The sequence below is a fragment of the Copadichromis virginalis genome, linkage group LG7 (assembly GCF_057382275.1).
Source record: "Copadichromis virginalis isolate Kocher_CV1m ecotype Utaka linkage group LG7, C_Virginalis_male_GT1.1, whole genome shotgun sequence".
In the NCBI taxonomy this organism is placed as follows: domain Eukaryota; kingdom Metazoa; phylum Chordata; class Actinopteri; order Cichliformes; family Cichlidae; genus Copadichromis; species Copadichromis virginalis.
The window spans coordinates 4557202-4575552 of record NC_140624.1 but is presented as its reverse complement, the minus strand read 5'-3'; the positions used below and the strand labels follow the sequence as shown (position 1 = coordinate 4575552).

The 18351-nt window shown below is 39.8% G+C and overlaps 4 protein-coding genes and 1 long non-coding RNA gene across 8 annotated transcripts in view; 3 read left to right on the top strand and 2 right to left on the bottom strand.

The window, feature by feature from the left end:
• Positions 1–733: 733 nt before the first annotated feature.
• On the top strand, positions 734–3081 carry LOC146704248 (protein C19orf12 homolog). The gene is made up of 3 exons (XM_085461268.1): positions 734–856; positions 2035–2195; positions 2353–3081. Exons 2-3 carry the CDS (start codon positions 2036–2038, stop codon positions 2616–2618), a joined length of 426 nt encoding a protein of 141 aa, XP_085317394.1. The 5' UTR covers positions 734–856; position 2035; the 3' UTR covers positions 2619–3081.
• Positions 3082–3931: 850 nt separating this feature from the next.
• Positions 3932–6719, bottom strand: LOC146704247 (cytochrome b-c1 complex subunit Rieske, mitochondrial-like). Its single transcript, XM_085461266.1, has 2 exons — positions 6495–6719; positions 3932–4650 (listed from the first exon to the last, which is right to left on the bottom strand). Exons 1-2 carry the CDS (start codon positions 6604–6606, stop codon positions 4040–4042), a joined length of 723 nt encoding a protein of 240 aa, XP_085317392.1. The 5' UTR covers positions 6607–6719; the 3' UTR covers positions 3932–4039.
• Positions 6720–6909: 190 nt separating this feature from the next.
• On the top strand, positions 6910–10561 carry rxylt1 (ribitol xylosyltransferase 1). Its single transcript, XM_085461265.1, has 6 exons — positions 6910–7150; positions 7267–7449; positions 7614–7716; positions 7834–8148; positions 8250–8420; positions 9528–10561. The coding sequence occupies exons 1-6, from the start codon at positions 7003–7005 to the stop codon at positions 9928–9930; spliced, it is 1323 nt and encodes a 440-aa protein (XP_085317391.1). The 5' UTR covers positions 6910–7002; the 3' UTR covers positions 9931–10561.
• Positions 10562–10954: 393 nt separating this feature from the next.
• LOC146704245 (uncharacterized) lies at positions 10955–12791 on the bottom strand. Its single transcript, XR_014921152.1, has 3 exons — positions 12733–12791; positions 12422–12515; positions 10955–11542 (listed from the first exon to the last, which is right to left on the bottom strand). It is a non-coding gene; the product is annotated as an uncharacterized LOC146704245 (long non-coding RNA).
• Positions 11536–18351, top strand: part of srgap1a (SLIT-ROBO Rho GTPase activating protein 1a) — a 77101-nt gene continuing 70285 nt past the window's right edge. For all 4 annotated transcript variants that reach the window (XM_085461264.1, XM_085461263.1, XM_085461262.1 and 1 more), the window contains exon 1: positions 11536–11819. In XM_085461264.1, coding sequence (XP_085317390.1) covers positions 11756–11819 — 64 coding nt within the window. In that variant the 5' untranslated portion in view covers positions 11536–11755. The remainder of the gene's footprint in view (positions 11820–18351) is intronic.

Here is an 18351-nt window from a genome sequence, read left to right as displayed (position 1 = left end):
GTTCCACCTGCATATAAAAACAGTGACAAGCACAACAGATTTGCACATTCAGGCACTATTTAACTGGCAGCAGGTGCAAACCTCCCCATGTTCACCTTCCCGATGCTGCACGAAAATTTACATATAATATTTAAACACACATCACATAAAAGCCTATAAAAGTATTAGAAGTAACGACCGAATCAAACACGGCAGTTGAATGAGTTTGATGTAATATGATAACAACAATATGATTTATCCCCAAGCTCCCAGCCTTCCTGTGTGGCAGGAATTAAATAGTCTGTTTTTGTTGCTTTTAATTGCTGTTGGAAATATGAGAAACACCAGTTATAAACAATGTGTACACAAGCTATAAAAAAAAAAGAACGGCTAATAATTCAGAGTTTATCCTTTAAAGCACAGTGAACACAGATTATTTGGCCTGAAAATCAAAGACTATTTTCAACTGTCCAATGATATTTTAACGTATTTAAGTTAAGAATACGTTATAATGGCTTGATGCCATATATGCTATATTTATAAACTCACACGCTGTTAAAATGTACAATTTGTAAGAAAAATATAACAATACTAATTTAGGCTAGTCTAAAAATATTATACATTGCTGAAACTTGTATTGGAATTTAGGCTCAACACTCTATTTTAATTCGGCTAAATGTGGTTTACACGTTTGTAGTTTTTGGACTTGAATGCAACTTCCCAGCGCATTCCCATCAGGCATTGCGGCAAGAGTCATACAGCAAGCTTCATATATCATGAGGCGCATGCGGAGCCCGGCCGAGCTCAGCAAATAATGAGAATGACATAGTAAAAACAGGACCAGTAAATGTCGATAAGGATTTGAATAGACAGCAAGGTATGTGCCAAGCGTTTACTGTGGATGGTGAAGCAGCTATGGCTTTAATTTGAATTGACAGAGTTTTGCAGAAATGACAGAGCTGCGCAGTCTGTTATGAAGCTTTTGATTGCTTGATCGCCTTTACAATACGAAAGCATGCGGGAAGAATATTCATAATGTTAATTGTTTGTTTTTTTCAAAAACTGTTTTTAGTAAAGGTCGCCAAATTCAGCATCAGTTGAAGTGAGATAAGGGCTCACGGTGATTAAATTGCGGCTGTGTGGATAGATAATACTATCAGTTTAACTTGCATTAAGCCAGAAATCTCATAACACAAGAACACTCACCAAAATGTATTAATTATCAACAGCCCAAATAGTCCGTTTGAGTTGTTAATGACTTTATTATTCCTAAACTTCAATGTGTAATTATGGTTTATTTAACCATTTATTGTGACGAGAGTCTGAATTTAACTGTAATTAAAATCACTCTGTATATAATTATACAAATCAGCGCGTACAATAACTGACAGTAAAATTTTTTTGATTTTAGTAAAAGTGTCAGGCTCTTATTAACAGTGAAATAAAAATGATGGGTTCACGAGTCAATCTGAGGGCGCATGCTCGGTAAAAGTATGACCGTTTACGTCAGCATACCTATCTGGAGTGTACACAAAGGCAAAGCATTTTAAAAACAAAGACCTTTGTGACCTAGCTTTTCGAGATACCGGTCATTGATTTTTTTTTAACCTATTTATATCACTTCTACTCATTGTCTCATATTTACCTTTAACTTTGTTCTGTTTTATTTTTAAGCTTAATGTTATTTTTTCATTGAGAACTGATTTAATTACGTCTGAAGTTTCTTATTTTAGCTTTTTAAAATGTTAAATGTTTTATTGTTAAAGTTTAGCAAGTAATGTGTGGAATTTAAGATGAGCTAAGCTGTGTTGGTATTTTGTTCATTTATTTAATTTTGAAGTTATTTTTCAATTATAACCTGCTGAAATGTTGGCAATGCTGCTGCTGTACCCAATCTTGTGAAACTGAAAGTATTTAATAAATTATGAGGGAACAATTCTAAATAAAAACACAATTTCAAATCCTTTCAACTTTTATGGGCCTGTGTTGCTGAAATGTTGAACAAAAATGTCTAAATTGTGCAATTGTTTTATGAATCGCAAATCTAATCCACAGGATGTCTCCACGAATCGATGATGTTATGAAGCTGTGTTGTGAGTTGTCCACCAATCAGCAAGTTAAGACCACAGTAAAAGGTTCTGGGAAAGGAGCAGCAGCAGCTGGGGCGCTGGCCTTTGCTGGAGGATTGGTTGGAGGTCCTCTTGGCATAGCTGTAGGTGAGTGGAACAATGCAACAGTTCCTCTATCTTTAGGAACCATTTCTAATCATATAGATTCATCATAAATGCTGATGTATTGGAATTAAGCTGTTTATTTTGGAGTGATCAGCATTATTGGTTTATCTCAAAAGTTTGAAATTTTGATCTTCCGTAGGAGGGGCTGCTGGAGGCCTTCTGGGCTGCTGGCTGACCAGTGGTCAATTCAAACCACTTCCACAGATCATAATGGAGCTCAGCCCTCAGGAAAAGCAGAAGCTTTATGAGGATCTCATGGAAATCCTGGGAGACATTGAGTGGACTGATTTGGCTCAGCTGATTGCTCTAGTCATGGGCAATGCAACTCTGAAGCAGCAGCTTACGGCTGCTCTTCTTGGATACATCACCAAGGAGCTCCAGGCAGAAGTGCACTATGTTGATTAGTCACTTTCAATATTGTGACACAGAAGCCTAAATGCAGAGGAGGATGTTCTCTGATGAGTGTGAACTACTTTTTGACACTTAAAAGACTCCTAATTAAATTCTGTATGATATAAATGTTACATATGTTGATGAAAACAGCTGTATGGCTGGGTAATTTATTTTGATAAGTGCAATTATTACTTATTTATTGTACCATTTATTCTGTCTTTAACTGCACCGATCATCAAGTCTGGCTTTAAGTCATAGTGAATTTTAGGTTTGATGGAGTTGTGATGTTGTCCAGTCTACTATCTTATTTACATAAAAAGGATTGTGAACTAAGCCAAAATTCTGCTGTGTAATATAAAGATTTGATATAATTACATCAATTACCAGCCTTTTTACATTTTAGCAGATTTGCCAGCAACTGTATACAGCATATTGTACACTTTGAATAAAAAATAAAACCAGTGTGGACTTGGCATTTGGCATAGCAGTCTTTATTCCTTGGCATTGAATCCATCTGGGCATTAACATTGTAGATCTGTCTTTTATTAAACTTAGTACTAACACACTTAAGCTAGCGTGCTGGGGTTGGCATAGGATTCTAGTCATCTGAAGGTCTGTGATTTTATCCTGACTCATCCAGTCTGTATGTTGAGGGATCTTTGGGCAAGATACTGAACCCTAAGCTGCTCTTAGTGCATCCATGAGCATTTGTGTGAGTGTGTGCGTGCTTATTATTCACGTGAAAGTGCCCAAAGGCATAAGACACATAGACTATAGAATGTGTGAATATGTGCATATAGCATGTGGAGTAGTGGTTCAAAAAAGATGTCCATTTAACGTCCATTTTATTGTGATTCTGCTCTGTTTTATAGACATATCTTCTCCATTAACCCTTTATCAGCGTGAATGAAGAATCGCCTTTAAGAAAGTCTCTCCAGACATCGTTAATAAGAGATTTGGCTGTCAGATAATTAAATGTATGTACAGGTTAAAATTCACACTAATGAATCAAGTTATTTTTTAAGCATATGTATTTTTAAATATAGTTTTATACACCTGTTGTGGGTGTTTTGGTTCTGTATTTTACATGGTTTCATTCCTGCTTTAGTCATTTCTGATAAAAACTTTCTTCTGGTCTATTTGTCTTTGCTTTTCTACTGTTGTGTCACTGGCCCAATAATAAAGTGGTGAAAAATTGTTTGTGTAAGTAGATTAAGTTCTTTTTAAGATTCAGTATTAATGTGTAATTGATTTATGATATCAACATAATGAACTGAAAAAATAACCCAGTTAAAATTGAAAATAATTTTTCATGATTTCAATAATAGAGTTGGATATAATATTCTTTATTAGTAAATACACAACCCCAATTCTCTCAGGGAGCCATCAGAAAATACATATTACAGAGAGGAACCGAGGCAAAGCTCCTGTATTTATCCCACCACCACCGTTTCATCATCTGGGAATTCATAGTAGGGAACCTCTAGGTTAAGGGGAGCGGGTCCCTTCCGGATTCTTCCTGAAGCATCATAGTGAGAGCCATGGCAGGGACAGTAGTAGCCTCCGTACTCTCCGGCATTAGCAATGGGCACACAACCCAGATGGGTGCACACACCAAGAACGATGACCCACTTGGGGTTGGTCACTCTATCCTTGTCATGCTCGGGATCACGCAGCTCTGCAAGATTCACTGCCTGCTCTGTGGCGATTTCCTTCTCTGTACGGTGACGGACAAACAAGGGTTTTCCTCTCCACTTGAAGGTCATGTTTTTGCCTTCTGGGATATCGCTCAGCTTGACCTCTATCTTGGATAAGGCCAGGACATCAGCAGATGCGCTCATGGAGGAGATGAACTGGGTGACGACTGTCTTGGCTGCATAAACTCCCACCACAGTGGTAGCGCCAGTGAACAAGTAAGAGAATGCCCTTCTTGCCTCACTGCTCTCTTGGGAGGACTTGTTGGGGTCCATAACCTCAGGCCGACGGTAGTCTGAAAAGTCTGGAATCTTGATGTCTGTGTGTGCAAGGCGGACTCCTCCAGGAGCTGAAGCGACAAATACGTTTCAAAGACACAGGCAGGAGATAAATAAACAGATAGTAAACTATACAACATCTCACAAAATAATCATTTTCTGTCAAAAACTCAACTCAGAAAAGTGTTGTTTAATTTGAGGCTTAATTCATATTTGACTGTAATGACAATAACTTCTGGTGCATTCAAATGACCCTAAAAACTGAATGACTTTGGTTTGGCAAAAATAAATCTTTAAATTTCTACTTTTTGAGCTCATGCTGTAAATTCCACACGTCCTAATTTTGCAGCCATTTGGTACTTTGAGACTAACCTACCTACTGTAATTCTTTATATGGTTGTTCTTAAAGATCCCTAAAAGTGAAACCATCCCTTAGTTTTGCCTTCAAAGACTCAGCATGCTGGTGGACTGGCAATGTTGCACTGAGCACTTCTTCATCACTTCAGTCTTACAGTCTGTGTTTTATGCCGTCTCCTTGTGTTCTCCTTTTTTGTAGTGGGTAGTTGTTGCTCACTGAGCCTGGTTCTTCCATTTTCTTAATGTTACATTGAGTTGTTTTTTTTTTTTTTTTGCCTAAATGCTTTACATACTGATTGTTGTCTCATGTCTCATTGTTGGGGTTTTCCCTTTAATATTGTAGGGTCTGCTCCTTTCAATATGAATGCATGCAATACATATAAAATGGAAGTGAAATGAAAAAGGAATTTCAAATTAGGTCAACTGATACACAGGTATAAAAAAAAATTGGTGACACTAAAAATGTAAGCCTCATGTTCATAATGCACATAATATTCTAAACAATTGTAAATTCTTGAAGCTATGATAACATTCTAGTGAAAATCTGACATGGTGAAAGGCCAAACAGGAAAAAAAAAATCAATTACTGTGACTCTCAGACTGTTTAACTCCTCTCTGGAGGGGAGAGGGAGGGGAAACAGGAGGACAAAGGAGGGGGGAACAACTAAGCTGCAGTGCCTCTGCACCTCACTGTACAATACCTTGTGCAATACTTTTTGTAAATAGTCAACAGTGCAATAGACTCAATACTTGAAATGTGCAATTCACTTGTATTTTTATTTTTTATTCCTATTTATTCTATTTATCCCCTTTGTATATTTTATTTATATTTGTCTCTGTATTTATATATGTGTGTGTGTGTGTATATATATATATAACAGTTCTGTAACTGTAACTTCGGTCGTTGCTGTGCTTTTTTTGGAAGTCGAATTTCCCAGAGGACCCACCCGAGGGATTAATAAAGTTCTATCTTATCTTATCTTATCTTATCTACAGCTGCTTGAAACATGTATTTAGAATTATATGATAATCTGATAATTATACAACATCAGGTTGTTCGGTCTTTCTAGAATAAATAATAGAAATCTAGGCTGACATCTTCATATTTTGACAAAACAACGAAAATAAACACATTTTGCTACAAAACCGAGGCACCATTGTTCATATTTATCAAATTGGAAACTGTGCAAATATGAGGCTTAAAAAAATGTCTTTTATGTAACCACCTCCATGCAAATGGAATTCTTTAAATATATATTATATTTCTTTAGATCCTTCTATTGTCATCTTTCCTTATTCCACTACGCTGTTATTCGGGTCCTATTTGTCAGTCAGGTCAAAGATTGCCCATTACCCTTCCAACGTCCTGCTAGCCATCGCAAGTTGTTTACGATTAGTTTTCAAGAAGCCTCCGAAAATAGGTTTCACATTTTACAGCATTAAGATGTTATAGAATAATTAAGACGCCGGTACAGCGTTTTTTTTTTTATCCTTTTATCCTCATGCGGCTCATTAGCAACCCCGGCTAACATTAATAACGCTCGTCACTGGGCCTTACCAGCAACAACGGCCACTTCTTTGGCTCCCGGAGACATCAAAGTTTTTAGTGCATGCTTTGTTGTCTGGAGAAACGGGGGAAAAGCCCCGGGACGAGCAGTTATGGACATCATTTTCGCCCAAGATAAGATTTCTCAACCCCACAGTTGGGGACACGACCTTGCGTGTACAATCTCCGGTACGTAACTTGTGTGTATCACTCTAATCTTCTGTACCGGAAACTGTCTCCGAACTCTTTTTAAAGTTCCGCATTAACCTAACTGTCTTTCTTTTTCTCCTCTACAAAAAAAAATCGTTATTAAATATTGTCTGACTTCTTCAACTTAATGTCGGTTTTAACACGTTACGATAATTTGACCCTAAAGCCTACAAACTAAACACAAATGTTTTAGTACAGGCATTTTTCTCCGTCAGCTAAATCCAAGGGTCCTTGTGATGTAAACAAGGGTCCTTGCAACAGAAACGGAGCTACATACACCATGGTAACCTGACAAAAAAAGGGGAGAACAATGAAAATACCAAAAAGAAAGCTGTTCCTTCTCCTTATTTTTGCATATGTAGCGTTTTCACTCTATGCTGCGTATAATGTTTTCTTCAGCACCAAAGTACTATCCCGCGTTCACAGGGTGGTGAAGAAAGAGACGGGAGCACAATCGGGTAATTTCACGGAGCAGGAGGGCCGCCTAAAAACAGGAGCCGATAATTAAAAATTATATTTATTTAATTTCGCGTGGAAAGAAAATTGAATAGATAACGGTGTGTTGGGTTTGTAGGTGGTGTAAGGGATGGCGGTGCTCCATACGTTGCTGATGAGTGGAATCCGTGGGAGGATGAACAGGTGGAGTACAACTCTGCTTTGAACAAAAAGAGAGAGGCCTTCAAACAGTACCTGGGTAAAATTGACAAGAACAAACCCAAAAGATACAAGGTCCAGATATGGGGGAAAGCTGCAATAGGTAGGTCATGATCTAATGTGTCACAGCCTGAAAGGAGGTTTTGATGTCATCTAAAAATGGAAAGAATTTGCTCTGTGGCAAGATATTATGGTTTTACATATATTTTATCTCATACCTGGAGGCCTACAGAATAACCGTCATTCGTCTATCTATTTTCTTTACAGGGCTTTACCTTTGGGAACATGTTTTAGAGGGCCCCCTCAACCCCACTGACAAGGTAGCACAATGGAGAGAGGGGGAGCTGCAGTCAGGGAAGATTGATTTCAGGTAACAGATCAGAGATAGAAAGTTTAAAAGCACAAACATATAGTTTGCACTTGAGCCTTAATTACATATTTACTGAAAAAAATGTGACCCCATCCTAGTAAATCACTCTGTCTCTAGTTTCTACACAGGTCCTGCAGTGGTGCAGGGTCATGTGCCTCTGGACATGAATAGTCTGGTTTTGGTTCTCAATGGCCGCGAAAAGCAAAAAGTCACTTACTCCACACGGTGGCTGGAGCACGTCCAAACTCTGGTTCAGTCCAATACAGTGTCTCACGTTGCTGTGGTTCTGCTGGGCAATGAGCACTGCAACAACAACTGGATCAGCCCACATCTGAAGAGAAATGGTGGCTTTGTGGACCTCCTGTTTGTAGTGTATGATAGCCCCTGGGTCAATGACAAGGATGTCTTTCAGTGGCCTCTTGGTGTTGCTACGTATGTCCTCGCTTATTGTCTAATTTGTGTGTATGTGTCATGTTTCCTCTTTGAATTAGTAACGCTGTCTAATATAATGCCACGATTTTGTCTCTGTACAGATACAGACAGTTTCCAATGATCAGGCCTAATGCCCAGTTAATTACCTCCAACCGGCCATACCTCTGCAATTTCTTAGGAACTGTTTACAAAAATTCTTCCAGAGAAACACTCATGCATATTCTGACACAGTCTGGCCTGGAAAAGGATTGCATCACCACTGGGAGGGAAAAGTAAGTCACTATTTATTACCTGTTTCATTGCCTTATCTGAAAGAATAAAATCTTTTAGTTTTTTTATTGGCTGGATTATTTTTACTTTGGCTGACTGTGCTATAACACAGCTATAACAAGAGGACAAAAAGTTGAGATATTTAGAATAGTATAGAACATCTTGCCACTAAGGCCGTCCTAGTGTATCTTTGTGAAACTATTAATGTCTACAGTAAGCTTCATGGTCAAGCGGTTTCAAATTATTAGTCTTGCATAGTGAAATCCAAAACTTATTTAAGTTTTAGGGAACCAAACGACTTTGGTTAAAATTAGACATCACAGAGGCCTAAGCTTTTAATCCACATGTGGGCAAAATATAGGGCAAATCAACTGAATCTGACCAAAATCTCCTTAAAGAAAAAGAAAAATGAATAAGAAAGAGGATTATGCTAAGGAATGTCAAGGAGAATAACTGCAATAAGTCTTCACTGCCATTTAAGTCCATTTCAGTGCAGTGCGGTTCATCAGTAATCTACGCAGTAGCGAAGATCAAACAACTGGCAAGATAAATGCTAATTTAAGGGCTGATAAAGAATTTAATTGTTAATTTTTAATGTTAGCAATATTTATGTTATGATTGATTTATTCAGTGTGTACCCCTACAGATAATTCATCTAAGCCATTCGTCTAAGAAAATCCCATTGCTGGTTTAAATCTTTTAATATCAAGAAAAACTGATGTGCTAAATCATTGAACGCTGCCACATCAACACAAACACTTGTTCCCTGGTTTTACTGTGAACAGCTAAGGCTTTCAGATACATTTTTAAATAAAGAAAGTAAATAATAAAATTAAGCCTTTAAGATAATCAAGCCCTAATTATATAGGCATAGATAATTATGACACGTGCTCAGTTTTCCACTTATATTTAGGTTATGGCAATTTTGTACCAAGAAACACTTCATTTAAGTTTACTTTTCTGACTTGTTTAATAATAAATGGAGCTGAGGTGAGACAGCTTTGAGTTCTAAATGTAAATTACATGGAACAATATTATAGTATATTTCTGTGTTTATAGGGGTAGCTTAAACTGTTGACTGAAATATCTCCCCTTCTTACCTGCCACAGGTGGCTCCCTCAGGAGACAGCAGACAGTCTGAGACGCTATCAGACAGCTCTGGCCCAAAGCGAGCTCACTCTCTGCCCAGTTGGGATCAACACAGAGTCTTACCGCATCTACGAGGCCTGCTCTTATGGCTCCGTGCCCGTGGTGGAAGATGTGATGACACCTGGGAGCTGTGCAGCAGGGCCCAGCTCCCCGCTACGACTCCTAAAAGCTGCAGGGGCGCCCTTCATCTTCATCAGCGACTGGAAAGAGCTCCCAGCCATCTTGCAGAGGGAGAGAGGGATGACACAGGAGCAGAGGGTGGACAGGAGGAGGAGGCTGCTGGAGTGGTATTCCAGCTTTCGTCAGCAGATGAAGGAAAGGTTCACCGAGGTCATCGAAGAGACCTTCTTCAAAAACGGCTGACTGTGGTGCTTCTAAATATCAACGGGGTGGTTGACAGTTAAAACTGATTTTATTTATTTTATGGTTTGTGGAGAAATGTGATGTACTACTGACATAGTGAAAGTGGTGATGTTCTTTTCAATATTCTGGCGCAGGTTATTAAAAAAATAATTTATGTGTGTAGTAAAGTTGTAAAGCTGCCATTACTAGTCAGAAAGGGGCCTCGTGATATTTAAGTATATTCATCATCTAAATGTTTACAACTGTGGAATGTACAGGAATTTAGAGATAGAGGATTATGAACTGCCTTTGCATTTTAAAAAAACAACCCTTAATTTACTTTAAGTATGTTTTATGTGTTTTTAAGTAATTCTTATTGTGATTTTTAGGAAACACTAAATAATATGTGTAGAAGAGATTGCAATGTGTTTGCACCATTTTTAGCACCCTGATATCCTTTTGAAATCTTTTCTCTTTGTGAGCTGCTTGCAAATGGATGTGGTTGGGATGAAATGTTTTGCTTTGTGGTAAAAAAAAAAAAAAAATCAGCTATTTATTTCAGTTCTGTGCTGCATGTGTGTGGGGATTTCTTTTTCTTTTTTTTTTAAAGACAGTGCAGTAAAATAAAATGGAGCATTGTCCTGAACAGAAATGTGAGGTTGTGCTTTCATTGTGCCTGCAGATGGCGCTGTGGACCAGTTAAATGTCAGTGGATGCGATGATCTCCAGTGAAATGTAATGCAGACGCTTTTTTAAGTTGATAAAAAAAAATTTATATGTGGGGAAACTTACTTTTCACATAAGCTAATAAACACGAAACATGCCGTAAAACTAAGGAGAAACTTCTGGATGTCTACCAAACTAGTGTATTTGAGATGTATAGGACACAGATCGATATTAGCTAAGAATATATTGATGCGTGGTCATTACCAGGAATTATGGGGTTTCTCGCTGTATTTCAGCTAGAGCTGTGCACAGGTGTGCGGCCACACGTTTAGTCTACCCTGTAGAGCACTCAATGTCTGTAAATAATAAAAAAAAAACCTAAAAATGTCGTTTTATTTTGATTTAGAAAGAAAATATTGAATGAAAAACTAATATAATGTGACGTCTATTTCAAGTTACGTATAAGTAGTTTGTCCCTAATAAGGACAAAAAGCCTTCAGGTTTGGCAGCAGGAGTGTCCGTCAGGGCGCGGATGTCCACTACTGTGGAGATCCCTCCCTCCCTGTCCTTCCTACCTCCAGCTGCTGCGTGCTGCAGTCGGCTTGCCTGCCCTGTCTGCCTTTTCGCCTGCTGGGAGTTGAGTTGTAGGGTCGGGGGTGGGGGGCGAGAAAGCGTTGAGGGAGAGCGAGCATAGGGGGGGGGGACGTGTGGATGTGTGGGTCTCAAACTGGAAACCACCACCAAAGCGGCGCAGACTCTTAATCATTCAAGCCGACTTCCAAGCCCTTCGGACATGCTGTTGACACTACTTCTGCCGGAAGGACCCTAAACTTGCGCGATTGTTTTTTCTTCTTCTTCTGTGGTTTCAGCATCGCTGTCGCGCTGTGCCGACTGCTCGGATAGTTGAGAGGATTCATTGGTTGGAGCAGGATTGCGCATTGGCCCAGCCGTGTATCCGCCGCGTATCCTGAGGGAAGAAGAACAATGAAGCGATAAACATTTCCTCCTTTTTCCAAGTCCCGCTGCAGACTTAAAAAAATCTCGGTGCTTCTTCCCCTGGCTTTCATTTTTCTCGTGTTGTTTGGGATGCGTCGGTAGCTGTAGGATCCCGCTTGTTGACAGTTTTTTTTTTCTTTATACAAGAAGTTTACAACAAGTTTCGGACATAGGAAGACGGAAAATGTCCACACCGAGGTTCAAAAAGGATAAAGAAATTATCACGGACTACGAGAGTCAAGTCAAAGGTAAGGGGAGGGTTAAATGTTTCTCTGGGAAATGCGCTTGTAAGAGCTGCTGGGAGAACCGAGAAAGGACTAATTGGGACCAGGCTGGTTCATCACTACCTGCATGAGTCATAGCTAGTGATGGTGGTCACTGGCTATGACTTGTGGTGAGGTGGATTAAGAAAGAAAGTTGGTGTAAATGACCCCCTTTTGGTCAAGTCAAACGAGGACATGTCTTTCCAAGAGGTCCAGCCTTCATATAACTTGGATATCTGTAAAATGACTTGGAGGGCTGCCACAGCTCAATAATATTTGTGCCAGCAGGACAAAGTTAGGGATGTAGTCAGCAAAATAAATCATTAGTCACATTTCAGGAAGGGTTTTTAGTCTTGCATAGTTTTGCATGTGAAAACCACTGAGAACGCTCAATAGACTGACACTGGTTCAAAGAAGCGATCACTATCTTTCACATGGCTTCAGGCCTGTAGCCTTTAAAAATAAATAAAATCAAATCTGTTATTTTAAGGCTGTATGTCCACACATTGTCCTTAACAACCGAGATGCTTGTAATTATTCCCACTTGGCCTGTTGCATTTTTAGTCACGCTTGTGTGTTATAACTACCTGTTACTGTTGAGATTTTTTCTTGAACTCTAGCTGGTGTGGGACTTTTGTCGTTAAGCCATTGTTCCCATAATATCACAGCAAGGTTATGCAACTGGAGAGGTGAGAAAGGACAAGTTCAGGCATCACAGATACACACAAATTAACTTTGAGTGAACTGCTCAGGGGCACTTAAGAAGTAGTGGATGGTTAGTATTCTATGCCAATTTGTTTCCCACTTAATGCCACACACACTTTAAAACTTAAAACTGCTCAGTGACTAGATTAAGGTATGTGATTTAAAGGTGTGCTTCACTGATGTCGCCCCTAACTTATCTTGTCTCCTTCAAGTCCCCCGTTGGCTTATTCCCAGACAGAAAAGGCAGTTGCTGCTCCAGGGTAACCATGGGGATTTGGTCCCCAGCCTACCAGCTCTGTTCCTCAGTGCTATTAATTTGCAGAAATGCCACCTATTCACCTCCCATAGCCAGCCTTAACTGCTGAGAAAAGAGGAGAGGTTAGTGGTGGTTGGTGGGGCTTTAAGAAGGGTATAGAGAAGTGTTGGTTGAGGAATTACAAGATTGCATGAAAGCAAGCTATCATTTGCCAAGGGTTGTTCAGAACCCCATCCCCCTGCACCCCCCTGTAAGGATGACTAAGGGCTTTCAGCCAGTAATAGAAGATGATGCACAGTCATAAACGATGTCAAACAAGACATGACTTGGCCTCCCAGTTGTCTCGAGGAAGTTGGTGTGTTAATAAAAAGCACCTGATGCTGAGAATAGCTGCTGCTTGACAGCACCAGAAGAGCCTCAGTAAATCAAAGTTTAAGTGTATTGTTTTGTTGAATCTAATTCTGAGGCTAATGCTCTGAAGCTTGTCGTGCATTGTAAATATCCTCTAGGTAGGATATTTTTCTTCGGGGGAGTTAACATCACAGGCGGTGCACAGCTATTTGCATAAAGTACTGTTCTGGTTCTTTTTGCATTGTAAATAACCCGTGGGTATTCCATCTGAGGGATGCATTATTTGTTATCTTTCAAATGTATGTTCCAAAAACGACTGATTGAATTTATCTTTAACTATAATTAACCACAGGTAAACACTGTATTTCTTATCAATACTGTGTCGTCTGTTAAACAGAAAAAGAGGAATCTTTATTAGGTCGGTGTTCGCCTGCAAAGGAAGACTTGTTTTGTTTTTTTTGGGGTGGGGGGGTAGCTGCTGGGCTCATTGGGATATGAGTAAGTAGTACAGGAAGAAAATGCTTTGTAGTGTAGTAGCACGGTTTCTGCATTCAGAAGAGCAGCTCCTGATTCAGCGATTGTAAAGCCTTTTATATGTTAAGGGTGGTAATGAGTGGGGTTTAATCTGCAATGACCGGTGACAGCCAGAGGCAGAATCTGGTGAACAGACATTGATTACTTTAGAAGTAGAACAACAAGCATCCTAAAAAACATCAACAACTGGAGCCAACACTCTGATGTTTTGGCCAATATTCTCCCCGTCTCACAGCTTTTAAAAAGTACAGAATTTTCACAATATTTTGACAGAGATCTGGAAGCCAGTTTTGCTGCATCTTACATAAGCACACTGATCTGTAGCCTCAAACCCTCTGCCTTGATTTTGACAGGAGACTTGCATCGTTACACCAACAATTCATGCTTCTTCCTTTTTTTTTCCCTGCGACTCATCATTTTCATATTTGTGCTCAGCATGCTTGTGCTTAGTGGGATTGCTATTCAAGTCAGTAAATGTGATGTATTTAAAGTAGCTTTCCACGGTGACTGTCTGAACGCTTTCCTACAAAGTCTTACACTACTGTTCCCTGGCCTGGTTTGTCATTCAGCTAACATTCGTTTCATAAGTCCCGTCCAATAGCCTTTTTTAACCTCCTACGAGAAATGTAAAGCAAGTCATTTTGGCAATTGAAGGCAGTTATCATTTTATTGACAATGCTTTGTTGCATGGGGATTTAATTCTTTATAACTGCTAAGAATTGGCATCTACATCAAGACTCGGCTTGATCTGGGAAAACAAAAACATTAAGGAGATTGGGTTAAGACAGTGGAGTTTGTTTGTGCCTTATAACGTGCATCAGTTGCAGTCAATTAAAGTAATTGTAAACCAGCAAGTGAAAGCTTTGGGTACATTGCAATTCTCTGTGTGCCTCTGTTTCTGTGGACTGGTGGAACGGGGCAACACTGTCTGCAATGTTGTGGGTGAAATGTCGGTTTGATGTCAGGCTCTAGCTTGCTGTTTGTGTCCTGGGGGTTGTGACTCAGATGGCAGAACCCGTTAAAACCTCTGACAGGGGTCCTCTCCTGGATCATTATAAAGGCTGACCCTTGACCTGACTTCACTGCTCTTTGAAATCAGAGCTCTGCCCCTTTGCATACAAAGAGAATGGTCCCTCCATGTTTGTACGCAGGGGGATTAAAGGAAGGAAACTGCTGGGAGGTTGTATGGTGGTAATTACTTTTCAAATAGCTAAGAGTTGTCTTGTGGTTAAAAGTGTGATTAGTTAATTTACTTCACTATCAGCACAAATTACGTCTCTTCAAATGCATGGGTGCGTGCTTGTGGATCATCATGCATTGCATGTGATGTTCATGTGACGTCAGGTTATCATGTGGGCGGATTTTTGCTTTAACTCTGCCTGCTACCAAGCTTTAGCATGGAGAACACTGGGAAGTTTTCACAATACTTCAGAAAGTAATCTGTTTAGACAAAATCAGTTTGAAGAGGGATTTCACAAAGAACCCGAAAATAGCCATTAGCCAATTTTACATCCTTGGGTACATAATTTCATGTTTCTGGTATTCCAGTTATTAATGTCAGTATCATAAATATTGAATTTGTAACATTAGAAGTTTGTTACATTTGATCTAGTCGCTGATAGATTGACGGACTGTTTGTTGGTTGTTTCATACTTTGGGTTAATCCAGATAGAGCAGCTGTCTGAGCAGACTCCTATTTCCCAGTGTCACCTTTGCCTCCTCCTTCAGTAAATATTATCAGATGTGAGTTTGAAGGTGTGAATGGCTCTGAAGCCAGCTGTCAGTATAACATGACCCTTTTTGCAACGGTCAGATTTTTTTTTTTTTCCCATTAACACCAACCTGTAGTTACACCACCAAGCCTCTAATTTCAGCTCAGCTTTCTTCTACATTGCTTTTTGCCAACAGCCAATCAGTTCACACAAAGAGCCATTTTACTAACAGTATTGCACTTCCCACAACAGTTAAGTTGTAACCAATACCGCGGTGTACATTGGTGGATGTGTGATGCTCCATCTTGGCAGAGTGTTGATGGAGTTTAAAGGCTGCAAGACTAACGTAATTCTAACCCCTCCTGGATCACTTCTCCACAGTATCACACATCCGTTCACACACTTATCATCAATTTTTAACCCCCCCCCCTCCAAACTTCTATAACTGTGGGTGTTTGTAATGGGCTCACATGCAGTGGTATGGCACTGGGTGTTGTCTTTGTGCATGGGTGTGTGTTTGCATGGCTGGGTGAATTGTTATTGACAGCACCATCTGTGGCCATTCACCCTTTTTGTAGTTTTAATAAACTCTGCTGAGCACAAGCAAAGCTTCACATTCCCTGCTGCTCGTTATTGTCACCACAAAGGCTACCGGGACCTTACTGCAGCCCCCCACGCTGACCATCAACAAGGGAAAAAAAAGAGCCAAACCTGCCCCCATTCATGTCACTATATTCCCCAAACCAAACAAACATGTTGCCTGGTGTATTGTCTTCAGATCCAGTTAATTCAGTTTCTTCCCAGAAATGTACCCTACTGCAGTGTGACCGAATAAATTGAAAGTAAAGTTTTGGACTAAATGGTTGGCTTTTGTTCCTCTTTTTTTCTTCTTTCAACTACTATTTTCCTTCTCTCTGGTGATGTTGGCGCAAAAAGAAGAATCCATGTAAGTGCCTAGTAATGAGCTGGATGAGATCCAGTGTGTTGCTGCACTGGATTAGCTAATATGAGGTGCAGGGTATAAATGGAACAAGACCGTGCTTGAAGAAAGTAAAACCGGAATTAAAAGTGAAAGTTTAAAGTAAAAAGGAGGTTTTGTTGGGGATTTGCAGAGATTTTGGTTACTCTCTGGACAACCTTAATTTCTTTGAACCATGGCTGAGGCCCAACAGATGGACAGACAGGAAGGCAGATAGACACAGTTTGACTACCAGGCCATGCTGCTGTCTGCCACCCAGTAGGCCTGGATTAGGGGTAAGAAGATTGGGGGAAGGGAGAGGACAGTATGAGGCCAGGGCAGGAATAAGTGAAGGCGGAGGTCACAGGCTCTGACTTGGGTGACTTGTTTTAAACTGCGTCTGTGTGTTCATCCGATTCATCTGCGGCTCTAAGCCGTTTATGTGGTTAGCGGTGGTGAAAGCTTTTTAAGATGAGTGCAAACATTCTATAAGTGAAGTCTCTCGTTAGTCCTTGTTCTGGGTTCCCTTAAACAATGTGACATCTGCCACTTTGGTTGCTTTTTTTCCGCCTGTGTCAGTGGTTTGGCTGACCATGACCAGGGAAGCTGAAGCTTCTTTGCTGAGGTAGTTTATTCATCAGCCACAAAGAGGGTACTGTACTAAAAAAAAAAACCTCTTTGTGATTGTTTTGGTTGCTAGCAAATTACAGTGGTCAACTGTTTACATCGATAACATCGACTTGTCTGCAAATATTTGTCATTTATTTACTCTCTAAGCTGTAGTAAAGCTTAAAGTGACACACAAACCAGAAATGTAGAAGTGTAAGTTATGCCTTGCTGCTGCAGTCAAAACGGTTCAAAATGTGCAACTTCTATCTTGAAGGCAAACATTTTCCATTTACAGTTTGAATCACACTTTTCTATGTTTGACTACTGCTTGGTGAATAATTTGCAGATGACTCTGCATCTTCCAAGCAAACTAATTTGGCAACTGTGCCAATCTGCTACTAACCAAAACGGTTGCAAGGAGGTTTTCAGTGCAGTAACGCATGCCTCTTGGCAATCAGTTTCACACTAGAGGCTGCCAGCAATCACTTGCCAACCAGTTGCAGAATACACACTTTTCCTTGTGACTGGTGGTTACCAGATGGTCACTGACTGGTCTCTAGAGCTGTGTGGGGGAAAAGTTTCTCCTTTTAAGAAAGAGAAACTGAAAATATTCTACTTTTTTCTGGTCTTTTGCACAAACAGAATGTTTACGTAATATTTTGGCTTAATTAAAGCCTAAACCAAAGTGATAAAAATATACAGTCTATTATTAACAACTGTGCTCACTTCTACTGATCTTGAGCCTTCGTTTGTGCCTGTTTACTTTTCACCTCTGATTGCCTTTAGTTGGCAGCCTTCCCAGCATTCTTGAAATAATGGAATTCAAAACAATCAAATGTATGACAAGACTGACAAATAATATTTTGCTGGCAAGTCGAGCCTTGTTGGTGTTCATCAAATAGTTACCCATATTCCCAGCACCTGACAAAGATGATTACACTAGTGATTTGGTGTATTGAAGAAATGTATTTTCTTTTATAATTTCCGCTATATGCTCAAGTGAAATATTTGTATTTGAACGTGTGCATACTTAAAGACGTGTAATATCCTTGAACTCAACAATTCAACTTCTTTGCTGGTTTTGCACACCATCTGGAATGTGTTCTTGCATAACACTGTCTTGGTCAGGCAGTCCATGCGTAATCTGGAAGAAAAAAATGCATTCAAATTGTATAACATTTCCCTACTTCTTAAAATTTTTACAAATTAACAGGCTTTGTGATACTTGACAACATGAAATTGCAAAGGTGAAGAAAGCACCTCTTAATAATAGGGCTGGGAAAATCATCAAAGACCCCAGTCACCCATCACATGGACTCTTCACCCTCCTGCCCTCTGGGAGGCGCCACAGGAGCCTCCGGACTAAGACCACCAGGTACCGGAACAGCTTCT